The sequence below is a fragment of the Malaclemys terrapin genome, chromosome 8 (genome assembly GCF_027887155.1).
Source record: "Malaclemys terrapin pileata isolate rMalTer1 chromosome 8, rMalTer1.hap1, whole genome shotgun sequence".
Lineage (NCBI taxonomy): Eukaryota > Metazoa > Chordata > Testudines > Emydidae > Malaclemys > Malaclemys terrapin.
The window spans coordinates 56,339,593-56,356,274 of record NC_071512.1 but is presented as its reverse complement, the minus strand read 5'-3'; the positions used below and the strand labels follow the sequence as shown (position 1 = coordinate 56,356,274).

Here is a 16,682-nt window from a genome sequence, read left to right as displayed (position 1 = left end):
TGGACAAAAAGCTCCACATGTATCAATCCCCTACCATCCCAAACTTTATTGATTCACATTCCACCTTCAAAAGACACTGTTAAAAGTACCACATGCAAATTTCTCTTTCTGCACATTTATTTTAGACCTTATTAGGCTCAACTGAAGTATTTACAAACTCAGTAAAATAAGTGGTGAATTAGGCTGATGGAGATCTTCCTGGGGAAGTCATAAAAAGGAGTTTGGCTGTAGGAGTGTAGGCGTTAGGTTAGAGGACAGGAGATTTAGAATTGGTCAGGAATTTTTTTTACAAAACCTTTTCCCCCTCCTTTCCCCCCCCCCCCAATCGGAAAATGCCACTTTGTTGAAACCAAAACTTTCTACAGGAATGTACCAGAGTTTTGACAAAACTGTCATCAGGGAAGGTCTCAGGTCCAGGATGGAATTTCTGCTCAAAACCAGAGACACACACCCCCTCCCCTCACACACACTAGAACAGCCAGGTGGTTTGGGCATTCATCTGGATGTGGGCGATCCAGTGAATATCTAATTATTTATACAACAGCGCCAACAGGAGAGACACCCAACCCAGCATTCAAACCAGGAAGCTGAACCTGGGTCTCACCCATCCCAGGTGAGTGCCCTGGACACCATGTTATTGGCTGTTTTGGGGTGGGCTCTCTTGCTCGGTTTTGCACACACTTCAAAAGAACTCAGTTCCACCAGGATGCAGAATGGGGAAGTTTCAAAATGGTAAAAAGGTTCACATGGGGGGAAAACCATTTCCTTCCCAGCTCTAATGGTGTTAGACTGAGGATACAGGTTCTGGCTGGAGTGTAGATGGGCTCTGGTGGTGAGAACGTGTGAGAGAGTATGTCAAAAAGCAGGGAGACACAGAGGGGTGGGGGAGTCTTAGCTGGACATCCAGAGCTTTAACTGGACACCAAGAAGCTTCAGCCAGTTTACCCTTACTCCAAGGCTTCTGGTTCCCAGTTCCACTTTGGTTCTCTCTGAGCCAGGGAGCTGCCAGTCTCACTGCAACCCCAGCCTCACAGGAGTTTTACACACAAAAGTCTCCTCCTAACCTGGGCCCATAACTCACATCATCTTCTTCATTAACACTTTCTGGGGTGTAAGGGATTTTCCAGCCCACCAGTCTCCCTTTCTGGTCCCCATCCTAGGGAGCCTCTCTCCTGACTTCATACTCTCCTGTAATTCTCCTTCTGGGAGTCACTGAACAGCCGGGTTTTATGTTAAGGTGGCGGCTACTTGCTTAACACCTGACCCCATTCCCGCAACTAGTCTGTGGCTCCCTTGGATTCCGCTTTCCTTAAAGGGGCCATCTCCTTGAATAGGGGTCAGTTGGGATCCCTTAAAAAGGAACAGCCCACCCTGTTACAGCCTCACGTATCGCCAGTGATGCACATACCACAGTTTGGGAACCCCAGCCCTAAATATTTCCATCAGCCCTCAGGATTAAAGTTTAACTCATTCTCTGGGCTCTGGCAGTCTGACATAATCAGCCTTCCAAGTGAAAGCTTTGCCAGGAACTCCCTATACATAATTTTCAGTTCAATGTTCACAGCCCCTGTGCTATGTTTGCCTTTTGGCTCACCCATCCTGAGTCCAATCAGAATCTCTCTGGCTCACTTAATCTTTCAATCCCACATGAATATTATATTCCTTAGTATGAACAAAAAGAGAATCTAAATAACTTCCATTCAGTTAAACAGGAAATAAATGCTACTCACACCTGGATGGAGAGAACATGGTTTAATTAAAGGCAAAGCTGATTTCAGCAGCTGCAGGTCTTGCACAGACAGACGAAAAACACAAAAAAGCTTACAACACAAACCAGTTTCTGTTGGGAATCCCCGAGCCCTACGTAACTCCGACACCGGAGGGTGGGATGGGGAATCCCGGCCCAAGATTCAGAAAACATTCCAAACACCAGATTCTCATGCAGAAATGGGACTCTGTGGCTGGGACTCTGGCACGGCTGGGCGTGAGATGGTGAATCTGGTTAGCTTGTCTAGGGTGCAAGAGTCAGTGACAGTTCAAGCACTGGAATGTTGCAGCTGCCTGGGTGCACAGCTCAAAATACACAAACTGGAAGGGCTGAAGAGAAGCACGGAAGGTTTCAGTTTGTATTCACCACCACTAGGATGGGAGCTTCACTCTTTAGAGCTTTCAAAGAAAATCTCTCTTAGAATTGCAACAGAGAACAGTAATGTTGCTAGTGCAGGGGGCAAGGGGGAGCCAGTCACACCCTATGAAGGGCACTAAGCTCGAATCTTCCCTTTTTGTATTAATTGGGGCTGCCCAGACTCCAGTGTCACTGAGGCTCCTGCATGTGCTTTGCTCTGCAGCTGTATCTCAGCTCAGCGATTCTGAATCATCACACACAAAATGCCCCTCTGGCTAGCATCGCAAATGGACATTTAGCTTGTTTCCATAACTTCCCTGGGAAACGAACAGAAATGCTGTCCTTTTTTCTATGAGATATTTCCAGTCTTCCTTTTCCCCTAATAAATAGCAAATAAAATGCTGTATTTCCCTTTCTGCGCCTTTTCAGAAATGAACGGCGCTATGTTTTCTTCTGTGTGTGGGTTAAACGCGTCTGTGATGCCTGGAATTTGACTCTGGAACTGGAGGTTTGGGGCTCAGCTGCGTGCGAGTCTGGAGTTGATGTATACCTATGGGGCTGTGTACACACCATACTGCCCAGCTGACTGTCTTCTTTACCCCATCGTGCTGGACCCATTACTTGTTTGTGAGATGTTGACATCGGGAATAAAACTACGAGTATCCAGCAACGAGGGGAGGGTGGGGGTAGAAAGAAAAAAACAAAACAAAAAACCACTGAAAGCTTCTACCTACCTACCTACTAAAAGGAGTCAGGCTGTGAACGCACAGACTAGTCTGCCCTTTGTGAGGCTGGTCACTATGCTATAGTAAAATGAATAGGAATCAGAAACATTAATTTAAAACCCCGTAGCAGTTACTTGCTTGCACTGCAATGCCCACTGCGTCCGCAATTGTAGCTTGAACACCTACAGAAAGGGCATTTTACGCTGGAGTCTCTAACCCACACAAGGGCTGGCCAGAGCCTTTGAGTGAAAGATGAAGTGGTGTCAAGTGCCAGACTCTCCTTCATGAAACTCCTTCACTAGCCCAGGAGATCGATCCCCACCCTGTCACCACCCACCTCTGACCGGAGCAGCGACTGGGGCTTTCATTGCTACACACTGACTACAAAGCACATTGTGTATGGAAGAATTCAGTGTGATCTTACTACTGAGATAGTAATAATAATAAAGATGTTTAGGAATAATTTCAACTACATTCTCAGTCAGCAAAGCAATCATTAATGGATTCCTATTTTATCTCCCCAAAGAGAGGAAAAGGATTGAGAAGTTCTCATTGGCTTCTCCCATCTGCCCTTCATTCTCAGCTTTTACTTCCCATGTGGCTGGGGACATGCACGATGGAGAAGGAGAGAGGCGGTGATATCAGGTTACTGAGTGAGACAAACAGCAGTTCCTCTCTCCCTCCAGAGGGCCGGGGGGATGGGAGAGTTCCTGATGTTTTTTGTTGCACTGCAGACATTTCGTGCACACTCAGTGGGTTGGTGGAGCACTTACGCCCTCCTGACAGCAAGGAACAGAAGAGAGGGCTGCCACCTGCACAGGACTGTGTGGGCGAGTCCTGCAGACCCAACATGCCATGGTTTATGGAGCCTTCCTTTGCAAGAATTGCCACCTCATTCTCAGTGTGGTGGATTCATGGGGCCTTGTCCACGTTGCTGCTTCTGCTTCTGCTGCATTAACAGTTGCTCCAGGGCTGACGGTCCAGGATGCATCATGGAACTGGACCAGATGGACTAAAGAAATAAAAAAGCAAGGGTCAAGCATTAGTATCTGGTTGAGGGGCCCCTTCTCTTACACATTTCCCAGACTGACAAGTCTCCCATTTTCTCCTGCCTCCCCCTCAGTATTTATACCATGCTCTTCACTGGAATGGATGCTTTTGTAAGTGGCAGGATCACAGATTAGTTACTAAAAGGACCCTTCCTCTTAACACTCCTCCTTTCTTCCTGTATGCCCGTAAAACAAGTCAACGTGAACAGAAATTCCCATTGCCTTAAAACTCATCCCTGACTAATAAGTAATGGAAATGCAGAATGATTTTTTTTTAAATAGACACAGATATGGTAAATCAGACATAACGTTTGGGTTTCTTCTAGTTCAGCCAGTCTATTGCTGGTCTATATGACATTTTAAAGTGAGGGGAGAGATTTCTACAGTGTGAGTGAACTGACACCTACAGTGATGTCTTCCAGCACTGGACATGCCTAACACGTTGTCTGCATTAGTGGGTTTTGCAGCAGGAAACCTTCAGCTCATAGTACTAAGGCCTGGTCTACACTAAAAAGTTACGTCGACCCAGCTACATTGCTCAAGGGTGTGAAAAATCCACACCCTCTGAACAACACAGTTAAGTCAATCTAACCCCCCCGTTTAGACAGTACCAGATCTATGGAAGAATTCTTCTATCAGGCTAGCTGCTGTCTCTCGGAGAGGTGGATTACCTATGCCAATAGGAGAACCCTCCCGTCGGCGTAGGTAGTGTCTATACTGAAGCACTATGGTAATGTAGCTGCAGTGCTGCAGCTGTGTTGCTGTACCTTTTCAGCTGTAGACAAGCACTACATTAACAGTCTGGTGCTTGGAATGCTTGACACGTATCCTGCATTAAGTCTCATCACCCAGATCTCCCCATGCCATAAATACATTTAGGAAATAGGGGAATTACACAACAAAACTAAAACCTATTTTCTCCTCTTCAAGTTCAATATACCTTCAGGCTCTCCATGAGCACAGCGGAGGAATCCTCCATAGCAGGGCCATGGGCTGCCCAGGTGCCGCTGGGAGTGCTGGTCTGGTGCCAGCTGCTCTCCGAGGAGGAAGATGTTGCTGGGAGATAATCCAGCCCAAATCCTCCCATTGCTAAAGCAAACAGAGACTGGTTAAAAGTGTATGTCACAAAAAGGCATTGCAAAGCATCAGACTAACTTGGGGAGTATTTGCCCCAGGACTGGAACCTAACACTCACCTGGTTTATCTGTTTTCCAACGGTCTGCAATCCTCCTGTCCCTGTTGTCTGGCGTTCCAATAGGTCCAAAGTTGGAGAATGGAACAGAATTGTGGTTATGAGTTGGAGGGGAGCTTGGCAAACTGCTTGGGTTGGAGGAGTGAGGAGACTGGCTGGCTGGTGTTGAATGATCTGTTGAACAATATAAATCAAGACAGAGTAAAAGAAATGTCAAAAAATTGGTAAGGGTTTTCTGCACGTCTGAGAATGTTAAACTCTGCTGCAATATCTGCAGTCACAAGGCTTTTCTCTGAGCCAGGGTCAGTTTATTCCCTATTATATTAACTTCAGGATTTGGAAATCTGCCAACTGTAATGTGAATATGCCACACCACAGTAGTAGAATAATTTTAGTTTAATTGCCAACTGAACAAAACATTTGTGTGCTTACTTGAGAACACTGGAAATCTCCTAGCAAGATATTTGTGCAGGGATTTCTCCAAATTTATTTCAAATACATTTTGGGTGCAGTTTTCAGTGTTGAACCCCTGTTCACAATCTGAAATGTGCCTATTTTGTAGTTTGACCAAAGCCATTGTTTTATACAAAAATGATTTTCTTCCTCCACTGTCTCGATCATTTTGCAAAGAGTCTGGCATTAAGTAGTGAATCACCAAATTCAGAAAGTCTGACTTGTACAGAAATCTGCAATAGTCTGAAAGGAATTCAGACTTGTACTGAATACCAAGCAAGAGGTGTTCAGGAAGTGTGGAATATTAGCAGATGTACCTGGTAGAGGAGATAATGTTACCTAACGAGAGATGAGAGGCCTATAACATAGGGTAGCAGGAGGCCACTTAAATGATGAGGCGAGATGATAGAATGCAGAATGGAGGATCTTGCCATAAGTCCTACTGGAAGAGACCACTCTGCAATTGCATCTTTTTAGACTGAGAAAAACTTCTACCCTCACATCTCATCTAGCACCCACCACCTCTGTTCTGCTGCACAAACTAACGTCTTCTGCAGCTGCTGCCATTTGGAAGAGTGTTCCCATCTCCTGGCTTCAGCTTGCCATCTTCTGAAATAATTTTTTTCTCTCCCTTGCCTATGCTTCTTGATTTACCTCTCCTTTATACTCTGACTGTATTACTATAGTATGGTCTTTAAAAGGTGACCTGTAAAGGAAAAATGTGTGAGTGCATTTTTCTGCCTCTTTGTGATGTATTAAAGTAGCACTCCACCCTATTTCTTTTATTTTTGAAACATCAGGACCATGAAATCTAGTCTTCCCTGATTTGTCTGAAGGACTTCTTGGAGGACTAGAACGGAAGCAGCGGGTGTGTCTGAATCATTAGAGCTTTTCTCCCAAATGTTGGTCAGGAATTAGTTAAATACGTATTAATAAAATAGCTTGAAAATGGACTACAATTTCTTGCCCCACTCAGTTGCTCAGGTTTTACTCTCTTTTAATGTCAGAACCCTGTAATTCTCTGGCATTTATAGTCTTCCATCAAAAAACAGGATACAAAAGACAACAAAGACAGCAAGCAGTAAGAGACTTTGCAAAAGACTTTCAGGCCTTCTTTATATACTATAAAGAAGCAAATAGAAATTTTTCATTTGCAGGTCACATTTAACAGATAATACACTATATATCATAATAGGTAGAGAAATAGCTTCTGTGCAGCCTTCTGAACTACTGTGCAGGAAATAAGCCATATCAAGATTATTACCTGAGCTTGCTGGAAGGGATGGAGACCAGGGCGTCCCTTCAAAGAGCGAATATAGTGATGTCTCCTGATGGGCCATTGAGGGAGTGACCTCTGCTTTTGTGCTGGTATTCAGGTTTTTCCCATATACCTCATTGAACATGCTGCTGTTTGGATATCTTTCCTGCAATATTAAATAGAGTTTAATCTGAGTAACAGACTTATTTGAAACATTAAGGCTGTAAAAAGAACTTGTTGTGTGGGTTAAAACACTTCATGAACTCCATGTTTATTCCCCCTTACCCCATCTCCTTTATAATCATTTTACTTGTATAAACTCTTGTCACTTCCTGAATCATCTCCCCAGGTGTACCACAAAATCCTAACTAGGTCAGTGGACCATGCTCACAGTCCTTAGTGGGAAACATGCAAGCAACAGACGATGAAAAGAAGGAAAGATATACACACTAAGAGTCAAGCCTGGGGGCCTACATAGGCAAGACTCCCAGTGAAGTCAATGGGAGTTTTGACTGTTGGGTCTGCAGAATCAGGCCCTAAGAGGAGACAAAGAAGGAACAAACAAATGAGACAAGGGGACCAGACAGTGTGTCTAGTAGGTTAGAATGGAAAGACCCAAAAAACATCTACCTGTAAGGAATAAAATTACAGCTGGGAATTCCTTTCCAGCTTGTGTACATTTTTGGAACTAGTGTAACCACCCTGATTCCATAATATAACCAGAGCTGAATGGAAGTTTCCAATACTGAAGGGCTAAGAGTTCTTGGTGTTTACATACCTGGTTTAGGGAGAAGCCAGTGAGGGACAGGAAAGAAGATGACTGAGACATCAACTCCGATGGTTTTTCTAATAGGGACTTCTTCAGAGATCAAAAGGGAAAGATGTCATTAGATGTTTATTGTATTTGTGAAAGACAGAAAGCACATTATGCCACATTAAGGACAAGTTGTTTAATCACCTGAATACTTTAAAGCAAGTTGTTTATCAAAAATATTTTACAAGTTATTTTCCAACATTGGGATGAAGCAAATATTGATACATGCAGAAGAGTGTCACAAACCCATCACTTTAACTGAAATCCACTTAATGCCTCAGCACCAGCAACTACACCAAGTTTGAGGTGAAATCTCAACCAAACTCATTTTATGATTTATCATGCTGGATTAGGCCACTGGTTTATCAAGTCTGGTGTCTTGCTTTTGGCCTTTGTCAGTAACTGATACTTCAGAGGAACTCTGGCCAATGGGAGCTGTTGGGGCAGTGCCTGCAGAGAGGGGCACTGCGCAGAGACCCCCTGCCCTGCCCCGCCTCCCCGCCCAGGACTGCGCTGGCCGCGTTCAGAAGCGGCGTGGGGCTGGGGCTGCCCAAGGTCAGTGCCGCTCCCTTCAATGGGCAGGTTATGAATGGCTCTGCAGCATTAAGACCAGGAGTAGCATGAGTACAGCAGGCTGGACCAGCATTTCTCTTCCATTTCCCAACCTGCAACCTCCTGGAACCAGCCCCCATATCCCTTCCTGCACCCCTGCCCCAGCCCTGCGCCCTGTACCCACTCCTGCACCCCAGACCCCCTCCTGCATCCAAACTCCCTCCCAGAGCTTACACCCCTCCTGCACCCCAACCCTCTGCCCCAGGCTCAGCCCGGAGCCCCCTCCCACAGAGAACCCCTCGGCCACAGCCCAGAACCTGCATCCCCTCCCGAATCCCAACCCTGTGAAAGTGAGTGAGAGTGGGGGAGAGCAAGCAATGGAGAGAGGGGGGATGGAGTGAGTGCGGCGGGGCAGACCCTGGGTTGCCCTTAAATTCAAAAAGTGATCTTGGGCATAAAAAGGTTGGAGACTACTGCTCTATGTATTTAAGTTTATTATAAAGCAGTTTAGCAGCTAGAAACAAGGAGAGTCAGTACAATGCCAGCAGTCACCCTCCACAGACAGCAGGGAATCTCTTGTCATTTTTAACTTTTCATCCCTCAACTGAGTCCCCACTAGTTTTTCTCCCTTCTGCTCTATGTAACCGCTAGCGTTGAGGAGTTAGCAATAATGCACCTCAAACCAGCACGAGGCGTTTTGGCATGATGTGCCTGTTTGGAATGGAGAATGAATGTGAATCAATTTTCAGGAAGTTGGATCTATCCACATAATATAAACATTTATGTGCCGGTGAGCAGCCAGTGCCACGGAGTTCAGGATGACTGTGTAAGTCACAAATGAATTGTGTGTGATAAAGTTAAAATTAAAATTGGTGCATCACTCAATACCTTGTTAAGTTCATAATATCTCAGTATGGTTGTCCATTATATTTTTTGTTATATTTAAAATAAAATCCTCTGGATTACACTGCAGCCTGCACTGTAGTCCTTCCCTAGAATTTAGGCCTTTGTATCAGGAACATCTTTGTGTTTGATCCTGTCAGCTGACCAGGAATTCCCCTGTCAGTTTTTATAGTAAGCAGATGCTAGCTTATTGGGTTTTGCCAGGGTGACAACTTGATACTTTGAAAATGTTTTAGAATTCAAATACCAAACTTGGCAATTCCACACCACTTAACTGGCACATGAACTAAGCTGGCCTCCTTCCACTTCTTAGCAAAGATTAGTTTGAATATGGGGGGAATAAAAGCTTTAAGAAGGGGGGAATTTGTTTTATATTTGTGCTGCTGGTTGTTCAGAACTGTGTGAAGACTTTGTTTCTTTGATTTATTGTGTTATGTATGAATTAGAGGATCCCAATGCATTCAGAAGTGCCTCTTAATTTTAAAAATCTAAGTATTACTAAGAGTTCATTATTGTTACAAGATATTCTACAGGGCATTTAACTAGTCAATTGTAACTTTAAATTACAATTGCCATAATAAAATATGAAATAATGCTTTTTAATTGATATTCTGTTACTAATTCACAACCTTTAGCAGTTTTCAATGGTTCCCCCGGTCAATGTCAATTAAGAAGGCTCTAGTATGCTATTAAAACATAACATTCAAGATTTCCCACGTTGCCAAACCTTATTGTAATCTACAAGACTGAAAGTTAACCTTATATTCTTTATCCACATACTTCCAATTATTTTCTAAAAAGTATTTTCTTCCTTCTATGATCCTTTTGCATTTTTAAAGGATTAGTTTTTTCATATGATGCAACATATAGAAGGGATGAAAACAATGATTTTACATATGGATAAAATAGAACCTTGTGAGTAACCAAGCCTATTCCACCGTGGAAAGCATAGTTTTATAGATGCTGCATCAATGTTTTGCCTGTGGACTTAACACTTTTAACCAAAGCAATTATTTTGAATTCTGAACACGCCAAGAGTCCAGGAAATGGATCAATAGCTATTCTATTCTTTATAAATTTCCTCCTCAATTATCCTGAGCTAATGAGCCATTAGCTCTTGTTTAAACTCCCAGGCAGAGACTAACTCAACAAGGGAAAACAAAATTTCACACATCTTACAACTTCACAGGAAAGAGATGCCAGAATTAGATTGAGAAGCAGCAGAATTAAGTCAAATACATACAAAGAGGCTTCGTCCAGGAAGAGAGGCGAGAGGCCCCAGCAGAGCTGGGTAAAGATCAGGAGGATTAGAGAAAATCAGCTCTTCCTCCTCCTCCAAGGCAGCCAGACTCTTTAACAGGTCCGGAGGAAGCAGAGGGGAGCTCTTGGGGTCCTAGTGACAGAAAGGAGCACAGTCAGAAGCAGCAGAGGAGGGGAAAAGAAAAAAGCAAGAATAGGAGCGAGTAGGGAAGCCACAGAAAGAGAAGAGAAGCCGTAATAACCACAAATAAGGCACGACATAATAGTGTCCAGAAGAGAGGAATATTATATAGTTAAAAAGGCAGCATGCAAATGAAGCACAAGACCATAAAGGACCGCGCAACATAAGGAGAGAAACAAGGAAGAGGGGATGGAAAGAGAATGCTGAACTGATAACAAAACTAATATCTTGTCCTTATGCGTATTCAGCAGAATGATGCAGTTTTACATTAAGTTGAAGTTTTCAGTCAGAGACTGGTAACTAATTTAGAGAATGTCCTCCCTGTTATATTAGTGACCTACAGACTAATGGATTCATTCCACATTTTGTAAGGCAAGGAAAACCCGGATCTGAAGTTTGGTTTTCTGATAAGAAAAATCACCATATTTTTTCTATAGCCAATCTCTGTTTTTGTTTTTAAGTTATAAGCAAATTACATTTCTGTTTTGGTTATTTTTGTATGGTAAAGTTTAGTTTTCATGAGAAAAACATTTCTACCTCTAATGGCCCTTACTCTTATGGTCCACAAGTGAAGGCACCATTGGGCAAAAGGAGGTTTCCCTACCTGGGAAAGGGGGAGGGGACAGAATTAGCCATCTCACATTGTGTGTGTAATCATTAAATCAGCCACAGGTGGGTTGCGTGGCATAGTCTCTGCTCATGCTTCAAGCAGCCAAATTAAAGTTGCAGCATGGATGAGATCCACGGATGGGGGTGAGACCAGGACACTGGCATTGTCCCATCTAAAAACACAACCTGACGTTAGGGCATGAGGCAGTTTCCTGGTCACTGTCTAGCTCTTCTCCTTCAAGGAACTGAACTGACCTCTTAATCCTCAGTACACTCACCCAAGTACACCTCAGGTTTCTGCCTCAATTTCCTTGTAAGCAATACCAAAAAGCATTTGCACTCCAGACTTCTCTTCTGGAGAACTAAGAACAGAAATTAACCACAATATTTGTAACAGCAATATGAGGCACAACTGGATGAGCAGAAGCAAAGGATGAGTCTGGCAAAGCAATGGACCAGGCAAGCAGGTCACCCATTTCTGTTTGGTGGAGTTTAAAAGGAAACTGAAGCAGGAGGCTATTTTTTAATTTCCAGCCTAGGTTGGATGAGTTGGTGAGTCAATGCACTGAAGATATCAAGTGCAGGTTAGCAGCTTGTTTAGAAGGCAGTAATTAAATTTCAATTGTTTGAAAAGGTTTTTTGATCTTTGCTCCTAGACAATAGGATCTCTCTCAACCTAGCCTATCACTAACAGGGTCTCTTGCAGGAGGGAGGAGAGCCTGTCACCAAAATCAGAATGTGGCATGAATTCTCCATTTGCTGTCAAGCAGCAAATTCTTGCTTTAGTGCAGAGGTTAATGTCACTTCTACACTGAGTGCAACTGACAGTACCCTAAACCAACAGTTTCCCTAAGAATATGCTCCCATATAATTAGACCAACTGAGTGGCAAATCCAGTACTGGTGGCTGGAATCTCAAGTGAACCACTCTCCAGAAGGCAGTACAATATGGTATTATCCCTGTTGGGGGGTGGGCCAGAAACAGGCCCACACTTAGGCATTTCTTGCTAGAGGATATGGCCAAAAATTGGAGTTTCACATTTAGGGACATCAGAGTCTTGCGGATGATCTTCACCACTAACAAAATAGTATGTTTACCTCAAAAGCCATCCTGGGCACAGTGTCCTGGTCTGGGCGGAAGACTCCTTGTGGTCGTTTCCCCCTGCGATCCATATTAGCCTGCTGTGCCATCACTACCCTATTATCAGCCATGCCATAGGAGGAGTCCCAGTAAAATTCTGGCATCTTGACTTCTGAGGGGTTGTGGTTATATGGCTCCATGGGGAAAGGCTTCATTTTTTTCTCCAGAGGCTGCTGCTGCATCACAGGAGGCTGTAATGACTGTTCAAACAGTTTTAGGGGGTCCTGGGCCTGAAGATAATAGGGCTGCTTTACAGGCATGATCTTTCCCAATGGGCCTTGGACTTGAGGAGGATTCCAGAGATGCTTTGATGAGTCTGCCTGCGGATACTAAAAGAGATGCACATTTTCACCATGAGGCATAAACAATGGAATATTACCATAAAGGTTAACTGAACGACTCTCTGTTCTATTCAGACGTTCATTCCTGGTGGCCATGCCCGCTGGTAGATTACAGATTCTCCTTTTATAAATCCCAGAGCGTGTTTCTCTCAGTTCTTATTCACCAAAGTTCAGAATTGCAGTGAGAACTCACTTCACACTCCCTACTCAAGCTCTGAGGTAACACCTGGGAAATGTCATCCTCATTTCAATTTGCAGACTTCACAGACCTCCAACCAAGGTGCTGACTCAGACCTCCAATTGAGGTGCCTTGGGTAGGGGTGGAGTCTCTCTCAGCTACAGATTTCAGACGGAGCAATGTTCAAAAGGAGATTTCTCAAGTGCTGAGTGTATAACTAATGGATGGCAAGGAACCAATGTTGTGATGCATTTAACTAAAAAGGATAGGAGGGAATAGTTATGGGGAAAGAGCCAGGGCCAGCCTCCTTAGTTAGGCAGGAAACCACCAGGCTGTCTAGAAAAGCCTAATGCAGAAACATCTAGTCGAAAAGATCACCTTTTAGCCATCTGTACACATATGCAGAAGAGAGAATACAGAATACATTGTCTGCCATACGAAACATTTCAGACCTCAATAGCTAGCTTTAATTATAGAGCCAATAGTCCACAGCACTAAGCCATACCCTCCTGCACACTTTGGCCATACTATACTGGCCAAAATTTTCAAAATAGGAGCTTAAAGTCCATAGTCCTAAATCCATATTTAAGCGCCTAAAGGCAGGATTTTCAAAAGGATCTAAGTGACTTCTGGGCACAAGTCCTATTGACGTCACTGGGACCTGTGCTCCTATTTTTAAAAATATTGGCCACTGCATCCTTCCCTTTCATGGATGCTTGAAGAATTTTATAGTTCTTATGTTTTAAGTTTACCTGCTGGAATCCAGAGTGGTGTGGTGGGCTCTTCCTTAGGGCCTGCACAGCTTTTGTAGGGGACTGTTGTTGCTGGGCCAGAGCTTGGACCTGTAATTGGCTTGCAGACTGTGCTGTTGCCTGAGCTGGTAAGGATGTAAGGGGTTGCTGGGAAGGTGGTGCTGTCTGTTGAGGTCCCTGGTTCATTGGCCCTGGTCCAGAGGGCCGCTGCTGGCTGTAAGGAATGTGGGACTGTTTCCCACCTTGCACCTGGTTTCCTGCAGAGGAGTGAGCTGTAGGCTGAAGAAAGGTTCCTGGAACAGAAACACCACCTGGGAAGGTGTAACCTGAGCTCATGGAGAAAGCCACAGGAGGAGGTATAACGTATGCTGGAGGTGGGAACCCTAGAAAACATAAAAACACACCTTTAACCATTAGGAAGCCACACATCTTAAGCAATGAAGGATATGCATCATGGTTTTCTATTTTCCGTGTTTCAGTCATGAAGACTGTAAATATGAGCTGTAATTCCACATTTGAGAGACTTTGTCATTTGGGGGAAATACATTCTCACACACTCAAAAATCAGGGGAAGGGGTTTGATATTTTAGAGGGAAGTTCTATTTCTGAATTTTTTTTTAGCTACCCCTTTAGTTACTGGTTATGGTCAACTGGAGAGACCCCCTGAAATTTTTCTACACTAAAATTAACCTATTTGTTTCTACTTTTTCTCCAACTCTCTTGCCTTCAACATCCTGAGATTTTAAACCTACTACTCTCAGGGCACTCCTCCATCCCACATTCTGTCTGATACTGAATCACTGCAATGCTGGAGGGAGGACTGGCAACCTATCAAGATGCACCCCACGCCCAGGTAGTCTCCAGTCCCTGACTTAATTTATCCAAAGAGTAAAGTGGGTACAGAACTAAGTCCTCCTTTCAGCAAGACTAAGGCTATGTCTACAGTTTATGCCAACATAATTTAGGTCACTCAAGGGAGTGAACAAACCACCCCCGAGCGACAAATTACGCTGGCATAAGTACTCATGTGCACAGCGCTATGTCGGCAGGAGAGCTTCTCCCACTGACATAGCTTCTGCCACTTTCAGAGGTGATTTTATTACGCTACCAGGAGAGCTCTCTCCTGTCAGCATAGTGTCTTCAACATGCATGCTGCAGCCGCACAGTTGCATTGGTGCAGCTGCACCGCTGTGCATGTAGATATGGCCTAACTCTTCTTTTCTTGCAGTTCATATTGTTGCAGTTTGGGGAGGAAGACAAGGGACTGAAGCTGCTCCTCCCAACCCAGATTTTCAGTTGAGTTTAGTGTAAGAACTGATGGTCCTCTTTGTCCATCCCCACTTTCGGTCAATTGCTACTTGGAATAGCTGCAGCACCACTTGGGGAAGGTGGGCTCTGCAAGTGCTCCATGGGCAAGCAGCATGGAGAAAGTAAACATGATAGTGGCACTTAAAGCTGCAAGATCCCTCTGTTTATGTAGATAAACCAAAACCCTGAGAAACAGCAGCAACAAATCATTAAACATATTTAAACAATATAACTTAACACAAATATGAACACCACACCTTCTTCAGTGGAAACCTGGCTGTAAAGCAGATAAAATATAAAAGATCAGCTATGCAGTTATGAGAGTATTGTATACAGAGACAAGATGGGTGAGGTAATATCTTTTATTGAACCAACTTCTATTGGTGAAAGAGACAAGCTTTCGAGCTTACACAGAGTTCTTCTCCAGGTCTGGGAAAGACACTCAAGGTGTCATGGCTACATATAAGGTGGAACAGCTTGTTTAGCATAAGGAGTTAACATGTTGTAAGTGACTATTCAAGTGGGCAGTTAATACTTCTGCAGTCTCAGGACAAAGGAGGGTTACTGGGTTATAGATTGTTGTAATGAGCCATAAATCCAGTGCTTTTATTGAGTCCATGATTGTTAGTGTCTAACAAAGTTATGAATCTAAGCTCCCAGGCTCATCTTTTGAATACTTCACTCCTAAGTGAAGCATCTTTGCTTAAAATCCTGTTTTATTCAGTTTGTCATATTATAAGTAAATACAAGAGCAGACTACAGCAGTTTCATGTTATAAAGTTAGACGCTTGTCCTTCAACAGCAAAACCTAAGTGATGTGCTATATTTGCATGTAAACCATACAGACATCATGGCATGGAACGTAATTCCAAAATATAAGGAACCCTATTTATCTCACTTTTCAGTTCAACTACAACCTCTGGTTATTATGCTTAAGTCAGGTCCATAACCTGAAATGATAATTTTACTAAAACTGTTGCTGCCTTGAGGGATACTTCAATATATCTTTCATCACATGAATTTCTATGCAGTTAGTAGTAAGTGCTGCTTCAGATGAGAATCAGCTGATTTACCTGGCCGACTGGGAAGAGGAGGGAAGGCTCCTGGGTGATGAATGGGGATGAACTGGGAGTTGCTTGCCTGGCTTGGAGTCTGAGTTACTGGTGTTTTCCTGGCTTCGGACACCGGAGTTTTCCTCATCTCAGTCTGAGATTTTACCTATATCAAAAGAAATCACATAAAAATAGTTACAGAATTTTTGTCAGCCATCACATCATCTCAGTTCTGAAATGGAAGGCCCAGATTGAGATATATTCACTCTGTCCAGATAGTCAGAGGCAAAGAATGGTCCAAGTAGTTAGGGCATGAGGACATGGGAGATCCACAAGCTTCCTGTGCAACCTTCTGCAAGTCACTTAGCCTGTCTGTGCCTCAGTTCCCAGTTTGTAAAATGGGGACAGTAGTACTTCCCTACTTCACAGTGTATAAGAACAAATGCAGTCTGGAAAAGAAGCTGCAGCAAGATTTCTCCCAATGTATTGCTCCATCCTAAATTATGCAGTATATATGCAAGGCCCTATATTTTATGCAGCTCATTTGACCCAAATTATTTAAAAGGTCCCTCGAGTGGTCCCTCGGTGCAAGCCTCCCTACCCAAACACCAGTTCTTTTCCAATCTCTACTCAGCCCCATCCAGCACAATATCATGTGTTATTGGATATTAATTTCAATTCTACGCTGCCCCCACATTTTCAGGTTGTGACATTGCACTCTATATGATTTTATGAAAATATGCTAATAAGTGTGAATATACTGTAACTGGAATATGCTTCATGCAAAAGG

General features: G+C 43.6%; 1 protein-coding gene across 3 annotated transcripts in view; it reads right to left on the bottom strand.

The window, feature by feature from the left end:
• Positions 1–1,737: 1,737 nt before the first annotated feature.
• SMG7 (SMG7 nonsense mediated mRNA decay factor) overlaps positions 1,738–16,682 on the bottom strand; it is a 110,021-nt gene continuing 95,076 nt past the window's right edge. For 2 of the 3 annotated variants that reach the window (XM_054037129.1, XM_054037131.1), the window contains 9 exons: positions 15,914–16,058; positions 13,533–13,915; positions 12,219–12,590; positions 10,315–10,464; positions 7,581–7,661; positions 6,809–6,968; positions 5,095–5,265; positions 4,840–4,988; positions 1,738–3,862 (listed from right to left, as the gene is read on the bottom strand). In XM_054037129.1, the coding sequence (XP_053893104.1) occupies positions 3,749–3,862; positions 4,840–4,988; positions 5,095–5,265; positions 6,809–6,968; positions 7,581–7,661; positions 10,315–10,464; positions 12,219–12,590; positions 13,533–13,915; positions 15,914–16,058 (1,725 nt within the window). In that variant the 3' untranslated portion in view covers positions 1,738–3,748. The remainder of the gene's footprint in view (positions 3,863–4,839; positions 4,989–5,094; positions 5,266–6,808; positions 6,969–7,580; positions 7,662–10,314; positions 10,465–12,218; positions 12,591–13,532; positions 13,916–15,913; positions 16,059–16,682) is intronic. The other variant, XM_054037130.1, reaches the window with a different exon arrangement.